Source organism: Prionailurus bengalensis, chromosome B3 (genome assembly GCF_016509475.1).
Source record: "Prionailurus bengalensis isolate Pbe53 chromosome B3, Fcat_Pben_1.1_paternal_pri, whole genome shotgun sequence".
Taxonomy (NCBI): domain Eukaryota; kingdom Metazoa; phylum Chordata; class Mammalia; order Carnivora; family Felidae; genus Prionailurus; species Prionailurus bengalensis.
The window spans coordinates 30949183-30968933 of record NC_057355.1 but is presented as its reverse complement, the minus strand read 5'-3'; the positions used below and the strand labels follow the sequence as shown (position 1 = coordinate 30968933).

The following is a 19751-nucleotide window of genomic DNA, read 5'->3' as shown; positions in this document are numbered from 1 at the left end:
ACCACTGCTTACTCAGACACGCACTCAGGTTCACACACACGACACCCAGATGTGCAGCTGGTTAGAGGGGCTGCACCTTTCACCACCCCACACCCCCAGTCACGTGATCACACAGCCCCCGAGACCCACACTCCCTGAGCGATGTGCACAATCACACAGCCCCAGATTCAGTGACACAGACATACAATATCACTACACAGGTACATCTCACAAGTAATGCACGTAACACACATGCACACACATACACAGAGGCTGTCCCTGCCCCTGCTATCCCCACTATTCACCACCAGAGGGCGCTCCATCCTTCAGAGAGTCACAGTCTCCACAAACTACGTGCCTCCCGGAGCTTAAGACCCGGGTCCAGCCCCATGGCCACTGGGTGCTCCCTCACCTGATGGTCCAGCAACAAAAGGACACACTTCTCCCAAATTCACATTCCTGCTTCTGTGCCTTTTCCTGGAATACTGTCTGTATTCTAGAATTCGGTTCCCTCTGCCTGGAATACTGTCTCCTCATTCCCTATTAAAACCCCAGACTCTTCAAAGCCCGGCTCAGATGTTGCCTCCTTCATGGCCTTTCTGATGCCAGACATGTTTAGTCAAAGTCACCCCCAAAACCCAGACAGCCAGAACCACAAGGGGCTCAGAAATTGGCAGTGTATCTGAAATTGGCAGTGTACCAGAGAGGGCAAGGACTGGCTTGAGGTCACACAGCAAGTTGGCAGGTCTGCTAGATGGCCTGTGGTTGCTCTGTGAGGTTCTTGGATGGTGAGCAGCTCTCTCCAGATCCTGAGGCCTGGTTTGGGGTCTTGGAAAAGAGCTGAGGATTCAGGAGCCTGGAGGTCAAACGAGTCTGTCTCCAAGGCCTACAGTCCTCTAAGTCTGTACCCATGAAAACCCTCCAGGGAACTTACTATTAGAATACAGACTCTCAGGCTCCACTTCAGAGATTCCATGGGTCGGGGGGGCAGGAATCTGCATGGTTAGCCACAGCATGTACACGTGTACACGTGACATGTGGAGGCCCGCACAACTCACAGGCAGACACACAAACTCTCCCAGAAACTCTCAGGCATACAACATGCACGGGTACAGCCGCACACCCAAGGTGTGGACATACACCCGACCCAGGAGTCACCATGGGCACATCCCCAAACATCCGAGCACACAGGGCATGAAGGCTGGATGGAAGGGCCCCCCTTCTCTGGCCCCCCGGTCCTTTACCTCCAGCTGATCCTTTCTGATCTCAGCCGCCTCCCCCTGGAAGACGTAGATCTTCTTGTGCCGGACCAGATGCAGCGGGGCCAGTGGCCCCTCTAGGGCAATGGTCACTTGCAGGGTGGCATCTGTGTGCACAGGCCCTGCCTCCACAGAGAAGGCCAGGGTGTCTCGAGGGCTAAGGCTGCCGTTGTGGCTGTAAAGAATGGCCCCGTCCAGCAGGTCCTGCTGGGAGAAGACTGTGGCTGGCTGGCCTGCCCGGAGCAGCTGCCCCCAGTGCGGGCCAGCCGTGACGCGGTAGTGGACCTCATCCCCACTGCGGATGTCTAGGTTGGTGTCCAGGTGGAGCACAGCTGTGTCAATGGTGCCCTGGCCTCCCTGAGGGACCACGAGGCTGGAGCCATTGGCCACATGGAGGTAGGGCTCCGAGGCCTGCACTTCGAGCAGCGCGGTGGCCTGGTGCTGCCCGTCCGACACCTGCAGCTGAATCCAGCCGCGGTCGGCCCCCGAGTGCACAAACAGGACTCGCCTCTTCCTGAGGTCCTCCTGGGTGAAGCGGTAGATGGGCCGCGTGGGCTCATCCACAGCCACAATACTGCCGAAGAGAAGGTCCTTACGGGTCAGTACCAGCTGAGTGTCGGCAAAGCCAGAGTCAGCATCACTGAAGGCCACGTCGTCTGTTGTCAGCAGCCGCCGCCCACCCCTGGCCACGTGGAAGACACGGCTGATGGTCTGCACGGGAGCGTGGTCGTTTACAGGCTGGATGGCCACACGGAAGACGCCCCGTACCTCCTCCCAGGCCATGCCACCACTGCCCTCACTCTGGCGGGTAGCCACAAATGGGATGTCATCTTCTGTGGTCTCAGAGTTGTCATGCTGGTAAACCAGCCGGCCCTGCAGCAGGTCCTCATTGGTGAAGGATGTCACCGTGGTGGCCTGGTCCTGTGCACCCCTCCAAACTAACCTCCCATGGCGGGGCCGCTCCATGACCTCATAGAGGTAGCTGGCACTGTTGAGACTCTTGACGAAGAGGTGGTCAGCAGAGAGGATACCCTCGCCACCCTCGGGCACCGAGAGGAGGATGTTGGTGAGGACAGGGGCGTCCGGGTCACCACCAATGTGGATGGGGAAGGTATAGAGTGGGGAGAAGTGTGGCGGAGCTATGACACGGAAACGGAAGATGTCCTCGACTGCCTCCGAGGCACGTGCTGTGGCCCCGTAGGTCACCCGACCAGCCTGCAGGTCATTCTGGGTGAAGCTCTGGCCATCTGACAGCCGTGTGCCCTGTAGCCGAAGATTACCCTTCCTGGGGGCCTGAACCACCTCATAGTGGAAGGTGGTGGGGCTTGGGCCTGCCTCCTCCTCCTCCAGGGTGGCTTCCAGGTGGGCTGTGGTGAGCGCCTCCTGCTGGGTGTTCTGAGTGTGCAGTGGCTCCAGCCGCAGCAGCCACACTGTGGCTCTCTGGATGGTCACTGGGAAGGACAGATTGCTCAGGATCTCCTGCCCCACCTGTACCTCCAGGGCCAGGTTCTCCACAGAGTCCTCCATGCGATGCTGTGGGTCGGTGCTCAGGTATCTCACGCGGCCCTGCTCCACGTCCCGCTGGTGGAATGCCTGCGTGGCTCGCCACTCAGCACCCTCGGCCCCACCTGCCCCCTGCTTCTGCAGCTCCCCGAACCGCGGGGCCTCGGTGACTCGGAACAGCACGCTCACATCCTGCCCCACAGCGTTGGTCTCCACCGACAGGTTGGCGGGCAAGACAGGTGCGGCAGAGCCCTGGGCCAGGTGCAGCCCGGTGTTGTGGCGGATCTGAATGGTGGGCCGGACGGCCACCACCTTCAGGGTGGCGGGAGGGCTGGCCTGCAGCCCATCGCTGACCCGGAACGTCAGGTCCTGGGCGGGCCCACCACGGTGGACATAGACTAGGCTGCCCGCCTCCAGCTCCCGGCAGGAGAACTCGGTTGCTGGCTCCCCAGGCTGGTCTCGGCGCTCCACGGGGAGGCCGGTGGGGGTGCCAAGGAGTTGGAAGGTGAGGCCCTCGCAGGAAGAGTCTGGGTCGTAGGCCTGGAAAACCTCTGGCCCCAGCAGCTTCTGTGTGTGTTCCAGGATCACCATGAGGCTGCCGTGTGGGAAGATGACGCGGGGTGGGTCGTTGACAGGGTTTATCTGGATTGGCAGGATGTAAGTTTGGCCCCTCCGGAGGCAGGAGGGCACGGGCACCCGAGCAGTCACTGACACCTCCAGTACCAGCTGGTCAGAGGTGTCCTCAGAGCCATCATGGACGAAGCGGGCCTTGCGGTTCACCACGTCCAGGAGGGTGAACATCTTCCGTGCCTGGGCACCGGGGATGTCCAGCTCCAACTCCCCGTGGCGTGCCCCGCGGCTCACGCTGAACAGCACCTGGGATTTGCGCAGCTCGGCCTCGCTCAGGTCCAGCGTGGGCTGCACGTGCCGCCACTCAAGCCAGGCTGTGCCACCCTCGGCCACCACCAGCGGGCTGATGGTCAGCAGTTGGGTAAAGTTGGCAAAGACAGGAGGCAGCCCCGCTTCAGGCACGCAGGGCTCGGGCAGCTCCACGGCTGGCCAAGCCTCAGGTGCCAGGGTGGAGAAAGCTTCGTACGGGCCGTAGGTGTCGTCCTCGTATTCGTCTTCCTCCAGCCGGCAGCCGGCCGCCATGCTGCGAGTCAGCAAGGCCTCCCGGAGTCCCTGCCTCTGGCCATTGATGCTGAGGTCCTCCATGCAGCCCAGTAGGGAGACATTGACAGCCCCCGGCGCCAGGCCCAGGCGATGTTCCTGGAGGTGGCGAGAGGCCTCTGTGTCCAGCCCCCCAAGGAGGAGACTGCCACGTGGGTCCAGGTAGCTGAGGACCCCACGGTTGGAAGTGCGTGTGGGATACTGGTCCACGGAGATTTCCAGCTGGTGAGCATCCACGTGGACGCTGACCTCATGGGGTTGCCCGTCGGCCACAGGCACGCTGTTGTGGAGCAATACAGTGCCTTGGCCCTTCTCGACCACAGCCCGCAGGTGGCCCTCAAATATGTCCACGTAGATGAAATCCCCATGCCGGCCCCCTGCCTGGAAGGCCAGGGGCGCCCGGTGGCTCCGAGTGGTGAGTGTAAACTCCAGGGTGCCTTCATCCCGAGTGCTCCAGGCAGGGAAGGCAGCCAGTGAGTGGGGCCCAGAGAAGCCCAGAGCCACACTGTCATCAGCAGAAAACTCTTCAGCACAGCCCTCAGGCACGTCTGGCGTTAGTGGTCGCAGGAGGTTGCGGCCATTGAGGGTGGCAGCATGGAGGCAGCCCCTCAGGGGCCGACTGGTTCCCCTCACGTAGGGCAGGCCAAGGCTTCCAGTGCCCCCCAGGAAGAGTCCATAGGGGACCTCTAGGGGAGCTCCCGGGACTGGGGCTGAGGCATTCAGGAGCCCATCGACTGACAACAAGGCCTCGCTGTCGGAAATAGTCAGCTGCACGGTGTGGAGGACGGAGTCGCTCAGCAGAGTCCCAGCTGAGGTCTGCAGCTTCAGCTCCTCCTGGCCCAGGGTGAGTCTGACCTGAGGAGAGAGGGAGGAATGCAGTGGGGATCCATCTGCTTTTACTGTAAGCACACAGTTGGTCTGCCACATTGGAGTCCCCAGAGCAGAGGGCCTGGGACAAGAGCTTCTCATGCTACCCTGTCCCCTTCCTGCCACCTCTTTACTCATCCCCCAAATGCTCACCAAAGTGATCTCTGTGCTGGGTCTGGATGGGCTCTGGGGCCCCTGATGTGAATCAGGGAATGACACGTAGCAAGATGCTTCCCTAGAGATTCAGCCTGTATTTTTAATCTCTCCCACTTTCCTCTGAGTGAGAGCCATCAGAAAAACCACCCTGGCATCCAGAAGATTCACCCCTGGAAAAATGGGCACGTGGGAATCCCCTGGACACCTTGGGGTCACTGGGTCACTGTTCAGGGATGGGGGCCCAATCAGAAGCTCTCTGTTTTGAAGGTTAAGTAAAGAAAAGCTCCTTGACCTGAGGTGAGGGATCCTTGGGGAGAGAAGAACATGGTTCTGTCTCTGTGACTTTGGCACCAGAACTGACTCAGGTGTGGTGTTCCCACAACCAGATGCTAGAATGGGTTGTGGCAGAGTGTGGGAACTGAAAGAGCAGAGAACTAAGAACTGTGGCCTTGGGAGTCCAAGTACGGAGCACCTCCACAGGGCTGTGGCATCACCGTATCCGGCAGAAGGGAAGAGCATCAGTGCCAGGCTGTACCAGGCCTTTGTTCAACAGTGACACCTTGTGGCAGTGAGAAGCAATGGCAGCAGCAGATGGATGACCACCCATAGTCCTCTCCCCGCTGGGGTGTGGAAACAGATGGTTTTCCCAAATCTGGACTAAGGCCTCAGGTTCTCAAACTCTTCACGGCTGGGGGGAGCCTCAAGACAGAGCCAGAAGACTCCTTGCTAATAAAGCTGGGGGTGACTTGTAGGATGAAACGGAAAAATGGAGACGCTTTGGTAGGCTGGTTGTTACCATGATGGACAGACAACGGAGCTGCAGGGTGACTGGTGCTTGGGCAGAGGGATTTGCAGGGGTTGCTGGGAGCCCAGGAGAGGGTACCCAGCCCAGGTGAGCACCTCCTGGAAGAAGCGATGTCCACACTCAAGGCGGGGCTGGGGTGAGGCAGGGCCCAGGCAGAGGGAGTGGAATGAGTGGGGGCCTGGCAGTGAGAGACCACTTGGGGGCTGGAATGCAGGTGGGTGGTGTGGTAAAGCACAAGCCCGGTCAGAGGTCGTGGGGGGAAGTGTGGGTGGAGGGCTGCAGGGCACAGCCCGTCTGTGTGGGAGTCCCCCATTTGGAGCTGCCATTGCACAGTGGAGACCTAGAGACCCCAAGGTGAAAGTGACTCACACCAGGTCACCCAACTGGCTGGGGGCCATTCAAAGCTGGAGGAGGGGGCCAGCAGGGAGATGTCACTGACCTGCAGACGTCCGGAGTAGAGTTGCAGCAGGAGGTGGTCAGCCTGGCCCGCTGCCAGGAGAAGCAAGGCTTCGGACTGGGACGTGGAGAACTGCAGCTGGAGGTCTATGTCGGTCAAAGCTGTGGCCACGGGCACCTCCAGGTGGTTCTCACCAAAGAAGGAGGCTGGGAGAGAGGGAGCTGGGGTCAAAGTTCAGACTCTTGCCTGGAGGAGGAGAGGTACTGCAGAGAACACAGGTGGGCTGGGCTGCAGGGAGGGGGTTTCATGCTGGTGCGGCCGCACAGTTCTCCTATGTGGCACTGCCTTGTCACCTGCCTGGTCCTGGCACCAGAAGGCACCGCCTCACCTGTGTCCAGCCCAGACTTGGCTCCACAGGAAGCCAGACCCAGCCATTCCAAGCAACTCAGGTCTCCTCCTCAAAGGTTCCTGGAGCCAGGGGCCTCTGCCAGCTCTGACTCTCCTCTCCTGGGCCCTAGAGGATTCTCCATTCTGGGTCTAGTCCCTCTTGGGCCTAAAGGGAAACCAGCCCTCACTGTGTCACCTGGCCTGGTGGTCGCAGCCCCTAGAAATGGAGTTCCAGGAGAACCATTCCTACCTCAAACTGATCCCTGCTCAAATTCTTTCTATGACATGCCCCATGCTTTGGCTCTTGGGCAACACTCTCCATGCCATGACCGACCTCTGTGGGTGGCCTGGGGCCACGGCTGGGGCCTGGTGGTGGTACCCACCATCTCCACTTCTCTCTTGGACCGTGCTCCCAGCTGTCTTTGGGGGTGGGGGTGGCAGCTCATCAGCTTGAGTCCAGCAAGGAGAAAAGGTTCTGAGGCCAGATGGAGACCATGTGCATTGCTGGACCCCAAATGGGCCAGAACTTCCTACATCACCCCGTATTGCTTCCTGCTGAAGAGCTATTGATAGTCCCTGGTGAGTGGTCAGATCCGGCCCTATTGTTTCCACCACGGCTGGGGAACAACAGCTGACTTCTCCAAGCCTGGGTCTGTCTGAAGACAAGGCCTGGGAGGGGCCGAAGGTTTGGAGAGCGGGCCAGAGGGCCTCTCAGGTCCACATGGCCTAAGCAGGCCACATCTGGGGTTTCCCAAGGTCAGTGGTCACTGTGCAGGGCCCCTTTTGTCCCGCACCGGGATACCTCCTCTTTTTAAGCTGCCGCCTCCTCCAAACAGCTTCCCCAAATTAGCCTCCCTTGACCTCCAACCAGCTGCAACAATTTCTGGTTTATTCCTTTTGCAGAGATTAGGGCCAAATATAACTTTGACTCTGTCCCCAGATGTCCAGGGCTAGGGAAGGGAGGGGAGACGGGAATGGGTTAAAAAGGTGACTCATCTCTGTTGGGCTTCTCTTAAACCCCGTGTGAGTGAGTAAAGGCTGATGGCCTTGATAGGGACGATCTGGCACCAGCCCACACACGTGCCCCTGGCCAGCCTGAGCCAGCTGACATGGGCCTGAGGATGTGGCATCGGCCACTGGAGGAGTCCGGACAGATGTTCAAGAACGATAATGCTCTTCCTCTTAGGCTGAGTTGAAACCCCTTGAGTTCACTCCTCTTGCCAGAACTTGCTGGCAATGCCAGAACCTCGTCTGAGGGGCTAAAGGTATCAGATGAGAACCACCAAACCCAGCAGACCCAGCAGAGCTTGGTGCCAGTGAAGGGCAGACCAGAGAACTGACAGGGGGCAGGCACCTGCAGGGGGGCCGTATCTGCAAGGGCGTTCCTTGATTCTTGAGACCAAAATGCAGCTCACTAAACTGAGGGCAGTCGAAAGGAAGGTCGGGGGCAAGTGGCCCCCGCAGGATGGATCCGTCACTCTGGCAGCCTGGAGCTCATAGCAGCTGGCAAGAGCTGACTGTTAAATTTTCAGGATTTTTGCAAGCCAGGTGATGTTGCCCGGTTGCAACATTTATACAATGGAAAGAAGCAAACGCTTCAAACCAGGGTTCTCTCTCCCAGAAAGCTAAACATTCACCTGTTTGCCATGCAAGGGGAAGGGGTCCGTCTCCCTCTCCTGAGTGGGCGTGAGCTCACACACCCATCCACATTCCCTCTTATTAAGGGTGGATGAGCGACACGGTCACGGTCAGGGCCTACACCAGGCAGGAAGTGAAGTAGATGGCTGGCTCTAACCACTGAACCACCTGCCTCCAGCCCCCTCCCAGAAGGGGAGTGCGGCAGCCTGTTTGGCCTGGTTTTTCAGGCCAGAGTGGGAGGGTGGCAGGAAGTAGAGGTACTTTCCAGAGAGCTGGGGTCTGAATGAGCCTATTGAGGGGCTGGGCCCTGCTGTTTCCTGTGGGGCTGGGCAGGGAAGCGCTCACACAAGCTGCCTTGTGCTGCTGGAAGTGCACAGGCCAGGCAGCCCCCTCGCCCCAACAGAGGCCTCTGAGGTCTTGCTGGCCAGGGCTTTGGAAACTCTGACGGTGTCGTTCCCCCCACCTCCTGGTCTCCTTCTGCTGCCCCTTATCGTCTCTGATGGGCCGCATTTCCAAGAACCCAGAAACCCTGTTCTGGGAGACAGTTGGAGGGGGGCTGTGAATGAAGAAGAGACAGTGCAGGATAGAGAAGTGAGTTAGGAGTCAATCCCAGAGGGCTTCCTTGGGGAGGTGAAGGTGGTGTAGAGGAGGAGAGAGGGAGAGGAATGGGTGGTTTCAATGGGCAGCAAGGCCAAGGGAGAGACTGGCAGCAGGGATATACAGGCTCTGGGACAGTTGAAGACAGAGGAGTAGAGGGAAAAGTAGCAAGGGCCAGCCTATTCGGCCTGACTGCGGCCTCAGGGCAGTTGGGGGAGGAGAGAAGGTATCAGTGCTGCTTGGAGACTTGGCCTTGACTCTCCTGGGTCAAGAAGACCCATGATTCATCAAACACCAGTGCAGGCTTGTATCAGCTGTGTGGGCTTCCCCTGGGGGCCAGGAGAAGGGGCTCAGTCTACCTCAATGTCGCCATTTTGTAAAATGGGCCCTCCTTCCCAGTCCCTCCTCCTGTCGTGGGGATTAGTCCCGAAGTTCCCTTTCTGGTCTGGGAGTCTGCTCTCAGATATGGGTAGGCAGAGGGGTTAATGGTGTGGGCTGCCTGGGTGGTGCCAAGACTTTAGCATGGGTCGGTGGGGGGGGGGGGAGGGTGCCCCAAGGGGAGGGTAAGTGGGAGGGGCAGAAAGAATGCCACATGTCTGGGTTTCTCTACCTGAAAGACGGTAGGTAGGTGGGTGTCCAGGACTACATAGAGGTCTATTTTCGTGTGTGTTCCAGTGTGTGGGTGGCTGGGGGTGTGTTTTGGGTTTGCATAAGGCTGTGTGTTTGTGCATGTGTGCGCGTGTGGGCTGGGAGCTGCCAGGACAGAGCAGTGATTGTGCCCAGGCCCGTCCTGCCCCTCGGCGCCGCCCGCCGTGACTTGGCTGGGCCTGGCTCCATGAAAGGGGCCGTGTGCTCCTGGATGGTTCCCGCCCCCCCCCCCCCCCCCCCCCCCCCCCGCCCGGCGCCCGTCCATCCCTCCCAGAGGTTTGCTGAAGGTGGAACATCCCACAGCTTCCCACCCTTCCTGCCCACGGACAGGGCGCTTCTGTCTGGGCCAAGGCAGAGTGGCTCCATCCCTCTTCCTGAGACGAGGGTTGGGGGCACAGAAAGAGCCTGTCTTTCCCCCCAAGCCCCTTCTCAGACGGGGAGGTGAAGCTTGGGCCAACGTCCCCCAGCAAGCCACCCTCTGCCAGGGCGCAGGTTGTGCCGGCATCTCCTGTCTCCCTGGGGGCACTCCTAACGTGTTTATGAATGGGGACCCGAGTCCTGCCTCTGGGGGCCCTAAGCATGAGGCTTACTTCCCTCATGATACTCTACTCTCATCTGTCAGCGGGCTCTTGGGACAAAGGGTCACCATGTGGGGAGTATCTCTGCCTATGAGGCTCCCACCGTGCTCTCCCAGGCTGGCCAGGGGGAGGGTCTCAAGCAGGGGCCCCTTTTGGAAAAGGGGCACTGGGGGTGGGGGTTGCTGCAGACCTTGATCCTTTTGAGTCTTCAAAACCCCTGGGGCTAGCCAGACTGTCTCTCCCTTTTTCTCTCCCTAATCTCCTCCGTCTCTGTCTTGGCCACTTAGCCACCTTGCTGCCTGTCTCTGCCTCTCCCTGTCTTTCTTTGCCGTTGGCTCTTTTTCCCCCTGTCTCGTGCCAGCTGTAACTGGGAGCACCACCCTTGCCCCAAGACGGTTTAGAGAGTGAGGCCTGGGGCCTCTTGCCTCCCCAGCCCTGCCCCACCCCCCCAATCCTTGAGTGATGGCTTCCACAATGTCAAAGTTCTCTGCAGCTTTAGCATGCGGTAGGGTGCTTGGCTTTCTGTTTTCTGACAGACAAACGGAGGCTCCAGAGGAGAAGCAGTTTGACAGAGAAGCAGAAAGCTGTCAGTTCTTGGCCCAGACACCTGTCTGAGCCCCGCCCATGCAGGCACCCCCCCACCCCACCCCACTCCCAGGCAAGCAGTCCCTGTGTGCCCTGCTCCCAACACATTCCTGGTCGCCTGGGGGCAGCCAGGCGGCCCTACAGCCAGCATGCGTCATGGGCAGCCCCAGCAGCATTCCTGATGTCTGCTGCCGCCTGACTTTATAAGGGAGGAAGTTTGGGAGTCAGAGCTGCTGGGCAGGATGGCCAGTGGGGCATGCTCAGGGCCCGGGGGCAAATGGGGGCAGTTGGAGAGCTAAACGTGTGTATGTTGGGGAGGTGTATCCAGTGGTACTGAGATGGAGCAGTAGGTGAGAGATAGTTGGGGAGAGAAGGGGGGTCCATATTCATTCATTCATTCATTCATTCTCAAATACAACAATGCAGCCATGGAAAAGAAAAACCAATCTGGGGGAGACAGAAGGCATGAGAAAGATTTTAAAACCTTCTCCACAAAAACTGAACTCAGGGGTCCAGACAGGCTTAAAGAAGGAGATGAAGGAGGAGAAAGCAAGAGAGACACAGAAGGCCGGATGTCGGAGCAAGCCTGAGGCTGTGGACAGGAGTGAGGAGAATGAGGCAGGGGCGCTGCCAGCCAGCTGGGGAGGGGGAGGGGTCCTGCTCTCCGGCGAAGCCAGACTTCTTCACCGTAGCTCCTTGGGGTTTGGCACCAGGTGTGCAGATCCTGTTCCAGATCCACATCCTAGGCAGACAGGGGTGAGGCTGGGAGAGTCCTTCTGAGAAGTCAGAGGGGGGCTGTGGGGGAGTGCCCTAGGAGGGCCAAGGCAGGGATGAAGGGCTCTCTGTCTCCCCTATGGGTGTAATGTGGGTGGCCCTGTGTGAGAGTAAGGATGGGCCAGGTGCCCTGCCCCAGCAGCTGGGCCCACCCTGAGGTCACCCAGGTCCCGCAGAACTCAGGCCAGATCCCCTCCCCTTGTGCCTCCAAGGGATGTGCTTTTTCTTTACCAGCTTTCTGTCCCCAAGCCAGGGCACTTCTGAGGAGGCTGGGAAGGATGGAAACTTATTTAGAACCAGAGCTACAGACCCCGGGGCCAGTGGCGCTGAAGATCCCTGCACTGCCCCCTTCCATTTCAGAGCTGGGAAAACAATGCCGTGTGCTGATACTCAGTCCCCCAGAGCATCCAAGACCTGTGCATGGTCACGGTGGGTGGCACATACCCACGAATGTGACTGAGTGCAGGCCAGTGCCACGTATCACAGTGTATGGAGGGGAGTGTGGGGCAGGTGAGGATGTGGTGCGGTGGGTCCCGTCTGGCTCTAGATACTGGACATGACCCTTCCTGAGCATGCCTGACCCTGTGCCTACTCGGTGTCAGCCCCCACCTCAGCACATCCCAAGGCTCAGTCCTTTCAACTGAGCTATCACCAAGCTTATTACCTCTGAGAGGAACCAGGGGGAAGGTTACAGGGAAAGATTTCAGGTCAGATCAAAGGGACAACATAACCTGCTCATGGTGGTGACAATGGGATCACAAGAGCCAAGCCCAGATGCTTACTACCTGCCAGGGCTAGCTGCCTGGGAGATGCACACACACCTGCAGACTCATAGCACTCACTGCTCTGGCTCTCCTTCCTCCCTGCTTCCAGCCTGAGAGTCCATAACCCAAGGCCACCTCAGAGGCCTGCTGACCACCTGCTCCTCTCTTACCCCACAAGCCACGCCCATAGGAACAACAGTAGTTTAGTTCAAAGTCACACGGAACTTAGACAAGTAGCTGTTCCTCTTGGCAGATAGTAGCTTCCCAGCAGAATGCGGGACGCCAGGCTCTGTGTGCTCACGGCAAATGGCCTCCTCATCTCAACCCTATGGAAACCTCGGCCGGGGTCAATGTGGGCCTGTTCCTCTACATTCCAAGAACTCTTGAACCACAGGACTCACTGTCAGGGCACTTGACCTTCTGTTTGGTCGCAAGGTCAAGGAGGCCAGGGCAGGGCAACAGTTTCCTCAGCTATTGGCTGAATCCTGACCCTGGTCCCTGGCTTCAGTGGCTCGTCCTCTAACCAAGAGCTTAGAAGCCACCCAAGCCAAGGGTATATATATATATATATATATGTATATTTATATACATATTCTTATATATATATATGTATATTTATATATATTCCTATATATATATATATGTATATATATAAACATTTCCAATTTAGGGACCTCTTCTAGAAGGTGAGTATCCCTGAACTGGTGGATTAGGCGATGCTAAACTTGGTCCATAGACACTGACAGGGGCAGGGCTGGTACCCTGGGCTCCCAGCCACATGTCCCAACCCTGGGGCCATGTGTGGCACAGAGGAAGCGGGAGGGAAAATGAGAGGTTTGCAGGAAGAAGCAGCTCAGAGTCCACCCAGGCTGGAGGGCCGGGGTGGGGAGGAAGCAGGGCCTCAATGGCGTCTTTGTAGGAAGCGCGGTCGCTCCCCTAGCCTGAGGCACAGGGGGTGGGACTGCTGTGGTATGGAGCAATTCTGAGAGGCTTTTCCTTGCCTTATAATTTTCCTCCTTGTGCAGGGAGACGGCTGGATTTCCAGGCCCTCTTCCCTATCTCCTTTCCCCAGCTTTCCTGGCCCTGGGGGGGATGGGGGGAGCCCTCCTCTTAGAGGGCCCAGGCTGAGGTAGGGGGTCTCGCGGGGAAGAAACAGAGCAAGGGACCTTCCTCACCTGGCATTGGGCCTGCTCAACAGCCCCTTCCTCCAACAAGGTCCCGTGAGGTAGCTCCCATTTTACCGGTGAGGAAACTGAGGCTCAAAGAGGGCACCACCTGTGCTAAGACGTCAGGAGGAGCAGTGGCAGAGCTGGATTTGAGCCCCTGTGCTCGAGGCTCTGGAGCTGGGTGTTGTGGTATCAGGGAGGGGCATGTGTACACAGAAGCAGTGGGGGGGGGGGTTATTGTTGCGTGTGAATCGGAAGTGGGGCAGCGGGAGGAGGGTGTGAGAGCTGGCCCCTTGCCTGGGGAAGACACACTTTTTCCCTTCCTGTTTTCAGGGTCTCCTGGGGTTGGGGAGAGCGAAGAAGGGAGGGGAGAGCATTTGCTTTCCATGGTTGGCTTGGCAGCCGGCCTCTCCTGGTGTGGCTGGACGCGGGTCCGGTTCTGGGGCTGGCTGGATCAGGGAGGGCTCTTCTCCAGGGCTGGCTAAGGATGGCATGTTCCAAAAGCCAGCGATAAGTGTTGGCCATGCCCACTGGGGTCTTAGAGGTCAGGGAAGAGGGTGGAGAGGCAAGGGCGTGGGCAAGAAGCCTGGCCCAGGGGGGCTGTGGGGCCACCCCCTCTCTTGGGCTGAATCCAGAGTCAGAAAGCATGTGGAAGCCTGTTGCTCATCTCTGAGCTCCCTTTCAGCTCTGGGATGAGAAACCGTTAGGGGTAGGGCCCTTGGGGAGGTGCCTTGGGGCTTCCCCGAGCCTGGCAGACTGGGCTTGGAGACAGTGAGTGTGTGAGCTGGGAAGGGGGGTTAGCGGAAGCAATGACTGTTGGTCTGGACACAGGCCTGGACCAATTTGGCCCAGCTTGTGCTCAAGAGTCTGTGTGTCCTGGAGAAGCCACCGCTCCCTCTGCCTCAGTTGCCCTATCCGAAGGGGATAATCCCACAGATGGAAGTCCCATGTCCAGGAGACCAGAGGAAGCAGGGGCTTGGGATGGGGACTACCCCCCACCCCCGCACTCCCCCAACACCTCCTAGCCACATGCAGCCATGCTCTCTTTGGCTTCAGTCTTCCCATCTGTGCAGCCTGGATGGGGAGCCTGACACAAACCTGGCTTGCCCAGCCCAGCTCAGCCGTTAGTGGCCGATAGAGAGGTGTGGTCACTACAGCAGGTATAGTGCAGCCACTTCTGGCCTAAGAGGCCACAAGCCCAACTCTCCGGGGCTCTGGACCCACCTGCCAATGCCCCAGAGACATCTGTACCAGACACACCCGAGCCCACCCAGCTCCAGCCAGACTCAGTGTCATCTGTTCCCAAACCTGCCTGCCTTCCAGAGAAGGCCTCACCACCCACCCACTGCTGGGTGGAAATCTGAAAATCGTTTTGGACATTCTCCCTCCTCCTTCCCCATGTTCCAACCATCTTGCCCCCAAATTCTCTTTCAAATTCATCTCCCCCTCTTGCTCTTCTGTGCCATCCCACAAGGCAGATGGTCACCATCCCTTGTCTGGCTCAATGAAGTTCCTGCCTTGTTTTGCTAATAGCAGCCACAGTTAACCCAAACTGAAAGTCACTCTGTCATCTCCCCTCGTCTGGAAGCCTTCGATGGCTCCTCATTGCCCCACGATCAAGCCCCCACCCTAGTATGGCACTGAAGGTGCTGGGTGACCCTGCCCCAGCCCTGCCAGGTTTTCCTGGTCACCTCCCTTGAACACCCCACATGCCAGCCTCACTAGACCTTGGGCTGTTTTCCATCCACGACTGACAGGTCCCCGCTCCCAGCCTTTGCTCAGGCTGGGCCTCCTGCCTGGTCAGCTCTTCTTCCCTCTCTGCCTGTGGAATGCCCTCCTGCTCTTTCGGACAGGACAGGAAGTCTTCCCCCACTCTTCCCCACAGCCCAAAGTTCCTTCTCTGCAAAGACGCTCAGCTGTGGCTTGGGGAGTTGTGCCACTGTGGCCTCTCTGCTAACACCCTGTGTCTCCAGAACAAGACTGGCTCTGCTTGGTGAAGGGAGATGGGAAGCAGGGGGAGGGGTCCAACGTGGGGAGAGGGGCAGCTGCGTTCTCTCTGGTTGAGCCAGCCGCAGGGGCTCCGTCTGCAAGCTGGCCCCAGCTCTCTCCCCCACTGTGTCTCACCTCCCGGCTTCTCTTCAGTCCTCCTCTCCCTCCAGGACTCCAGTGCCCAGGCAGGGGGCTGGACACAATGGCTGGGGCGAGGTCAGGGACTGCCCCAGCCAGGGAGTGCTTTTCTGGGCCTGTGGTGAAAGAGTCTGGTGCTTGTTTTTAAAGAAAATAGCATCAGAGCCCCTATTTATAGCTGGAGGCCATAGCCACAGACAGGAGATGGCTGGGGCTGAGGCTGTGCAGGCTCCCGCTCAGGCAGGGGCTGGGGGTGGGGCCATTCCCAGGCCCCCTGCCCCCCTTTCTCAGCCTCTGAGGAAGTGCCCGTGGGATCCTGACATCCCCTATGACAGGATGACAGGATGACAGGATGACAGGATGTAGCCTGTGCTTTGGGGTGGGGGAAGGAGGGGACTTGGGTGAGGGGATGGAAAATTTCTCTCAGGATTGGTCCCTGGGGCCCAGAGCCCCTTGTGGGAATGCATGGAGGTGAGGGTGTGTTGTGTCTGCTGGGAAGACAAGGAAGGACCTGTTGGGGGTTGCCGGATGCAGGGGCAGTGCTCTGGGTTGCCACGGGGACGGGGATGGGTGAAGGAAAGGGAACAGAGCAGGGTCAGAGACCGAGAGACAGACACGGGGAAGAGGCAGAGGGATGGGGGAAGAGAGGCCTGTAGCTTGGCTGACACCATGTGGAGAAGGGGATAGAGAAGCCAGGAGAGACTTCAAGTGGAAGCCTCTGTGCCACAGAAAGTCTTCATGGTGCTCTGGGCAGTGTGGTCAAGGTCTGAGCTGGATCCAGTAAGGAACGGCCCGAACTAAGCATCTCTGTGCCCATCACCCCAGGAGGCCAAGCCTTGCCCACTCCCACCGCTGCAGGGCCCAGGGCCTGGAGACCCTCAGTCTCAGGGTGGGAGGGCCAGACCTGTTGGAGGCTAAGAAATGCTGTGGGGGCATGGTGGACCCCGATGGGTTTGTCACCAAGATTCCCTGAAAGACGGTCCTGGGCTGATGAGGCAAGGTAGTGCCAGGGCCATTGGGGACAGGTCTGAGCCCGGGCTTGCTAGGGGGCGGATTCCCCCAGGCCTGGAGGTGTTACTGGCAGAGGCCGTGGCCTGGGCTCACACCTGCTGCCAGCCTCTATTCGGACCCCTCCCTTGGTTGTGCCGTTGGAGGCTGTGGCGTGGCTGTAGCCTGAGGCATGTGTCATGGAGCCACGGCCACAACCAGTGACTCAGACAGTTAAAAAAAGGAGCAGCTTGGAGCGGTGACTCAACTGGCTCTGGAGGGGCTGGGTGGGTCCGGCTGGTACAAAATGGGGTGGTCTGGGTTTATTTTTGGTAGGGTGGGGCTGGGGCAAGGGGGTGGAAGATGGGAACCGGGGGTGGAGGAAGGCTGCTACCCTCATCCCGGGAGAGCCCCGGCGCTTCATGCCAACTTGGGAAAATGGTTTCTAGGTGCCGGGGAGCTCAGGCAGGCTGGGCCGCCTCTCCGCCCCCCCCTTCCAGGCCCAGCCCACTTTGCTGTATGGCCCCAGACAAGCAGCTGGCTGTCTCTGGACAGAAGCAGAGCCCCCTGTCCTATTCTCAAGAGGCTTGAGCTCACAATTTTACAGCTGACCTTGGGGACTGAATATTCTACCCAGAGGCCCAGAGAGGGAGAGTCTGCCCAAAGCCACACAGCAGGGCTAGGTATCCCAAGGACTGTGGTTGCACAGCTGGCTCCGGTCCCTACAACATCTCTCCTGCCTCAAGACTGTCAACAGTTGGAGGGACAGGCCCCCATCTGAGTACCTGACTCTGGTGGAGCTCAGCTGGGCTTCAGATGGATGGCCGGAAGCACACGGGCGCCAGATGCTGAAAGATGGAGCCTCAGCCGGGGGCGGGTGCCTGGATTCTATTAGAACATCCGGGGAGCTGGCTGAGCTGTGCCCAGTGGTCTTTTGAGAAGAGGCTATGGGGGTGAAGGCAGAGGAAGCCCACACACCCGGATCTTAACCTGAGTGCCCAGCCCCTGCCCAGCCTCTTATCTAGAGTGTACCTACAGCTGGCACTCTCTGCAGCCAGTTTCCGAGACTCACTTCCTCTCACCTCCGCCAGCTCTGGTCTCACACATACATGGACTTGGGCATCACCAACACCCCCAATGGGTCCAAGCAGCTCAAGGCAGAGAGGGTCCCTCACTCCCTCAGTCTGGATTCTGTTCCTCATGATGCAGTGACTGTGCTTAAGGAGCAGTGCAACAGCCCCATGGGAGCTGTGGAAGCCATTTCACGTCACCAGGCCCTGCCTTCCACCCTGACCTCCAGAGGGGCCCCAGGCTTGGGCAGGGAGCAGGGAAAAGATGGGTGTCTAGGCTCCCCATCCTACAGAAGTTCCCGGTGCCTGCTCATTCATTCCCACCCATCTGCTCTCAGAGTCTGAGTCTCATTTGCTCATTCTTTCAACACATACTGATTGTGTTGCACCCAGGGCCAATGATCCATCTGAGGGGCTGTTAGGCTTTGGGATGGGGCTGGGAAGGGCTGTCCTGCTGCTCCTCGCAGTGGGAGAGGTGTTTGGGCCTCTGTCCAGGGAGTTGGCCGGATGCAGGACCCCCTCCCCCTTTCTGAAGGGTTCTGGGCAGACAGCAGCTGGCTGAGAGCTCCCTTGAGAACCCACCTCCCCTTTTCCATGTCACTGAGTCCCACACAGACTTGCTCACAGGGCTGCCTCATCCAATCCCCTACTCTGGAACCTTTCTCAAAGAATCCCCTTATTGCTAGGCTGCCCCTACTGCAGAAGAAAATGGTAATAACAGAAAATGCAACCTCAGGAGCAGGTACCTACTAAGCATTTACTCTGGCAAAGGGCTTGAGTCCTCAACACACGTAGGAGGTAGGAATCATTTATCCCCATTTTACAGAGAAGACTGAAGCTCAGAAAGGTCAAATCACTTCCTGAGGTCATGCATCAAGTGGTAGGGCTGGAATTTGATCCTCGGCTCTCTAATACCGTGTTCCTTACCACTGTGTGCCTGTTCTCCTGCCTCCCCCAGCCCTGTAGAGGTTCCTGGAGCTGAGGACTCCGAGGAGGGAGAGGTGGAGTGAGTCAGGACTGAAGGGCGGGAGAAGGCAGACTCTTAGCTGCTCCAAGGCACCCAAAAAGGGTGATTTGTTCCTTCCCTGACCATGGTGGGAAGTGTGTGTGTGTGTGTGTGTGTGTGTGTGTGTGTGTGTGTGTCTGGGCCTGAGGCCGGCCTGGCCAGCCTCCAACTGCAGGAGAGCTGGGCTGGCCCCAGCTGCTGTGCACAGGGAAGGAGCAGGGAGGGGTTGGAGTCGTGGGAATCAGCATCCTGGGCCCACTGATATTTATAGCTGGCCCCTCCTGAAATGTGGGTGGGGGAGGGTTGCTCTTAGGTGGGAAAGGAAGTTGGTCTCCTCTCTCCAGCCCCCACCATCTCCCCAGAGAGCAGGCTGGCCCAGGCCAGAGGCCCTGCTTCGGCCCTGGAGTTGGGGGGTATGAATCCTGAGCTGGAGGTTTCCCCCAGGATCGCTGGCTGCAGGGTTGGATACTCTCCTTGCTAGGCCTTGAGCCTGGCTGCTGAGCAACACTGTATGGTGTGTGTGTGTGTGTGTGTGTGCAGGTATGCATGTACATGTACCTATTGGGCATCGTACTGATGGAAGTCATGGACTAGGGGGCAGAAAGGCCTGTAGCCCCATAGTGAAGGAGGGCAGGGCCCCAGGAAGGAGAAGACCAGGCTGTAACCCTCAGCAATCAATGGTTGGAAAAGGTCCACAGAGGTGGAGGTGCCGGAGCTAGACCTTGAAGGATGAGGAGAAACAGAGAAGACCAGTTCCAGGGAACAGCTTGAACAAAGGTGGAGGAGTGCCAGGGATTATGGATTATTACCTGATGGCCGAGTTCATCAGCCACTCTTTGGGACACAGGATGACATTGAATGCCGAGGCTGATATATCGGAGGGGGAGGGAGGGCCCAGCAGGTGTCTTTGGGCCTCTACAGGATGCTCAGGAATGTCCCGTTTGTTTCTAGGAACAGCAGGGATGGGATGTTGGGGCAGCAGAGGCCAGTCCCCATCCGTGGCTGGGAGAAAGCTGGGATTGTGTTCTGCTCCCTGCCTTCAGGCCCCCAGACCTGTTCCATCTGGGAAAGGACATCTTCCAGGGGCCCTTGGTATCCGTTTTGATATGGATTCTTTGAAAGCCAAGAAGTTCTTCCTTGTATCTGACCTGAGTCTCCCCTGCTCTCAGTATGTTTCAACTCAAAGCAATTCCTTGGTTTTCAAGTCTTTTTTTCCATTTTTTTAAAAAGCCACAGAACACTTTGCCAAAACCACATCCTACACAAAACCCAAATCTGTAAACATGCT

The 19751-nt window shown here is 58.4% G+C and overlaps 1 protein-coding gene across 1 annotated transcript in view; it reads right to left on the bottom strand.

Annotated features, from left to right (window-relative positions):
* CSPG4 (chondroitin sulfate proteoglycan 4) overlaps positions 1-19751 on the bottom strand; it is a 40941-nt gene that overhangs the window by 15932 nt on the left and 5258 nt on the right. The window contains exons 2-3 of the mRNA XM_043554953.1: positions 6179-6342; positions 1224-4766 (exon numbers count right to left, since the gene is read on the bottom strand). Of these exons, the coding sequence (XP_043410888.1) occupies positions 1224-4766; positions 6179-6342 (3707 nt within the window). The remainder of the gene's footprint in view (positions 1-1223; positions 4767-6178; positions 6343-19751) is intronic.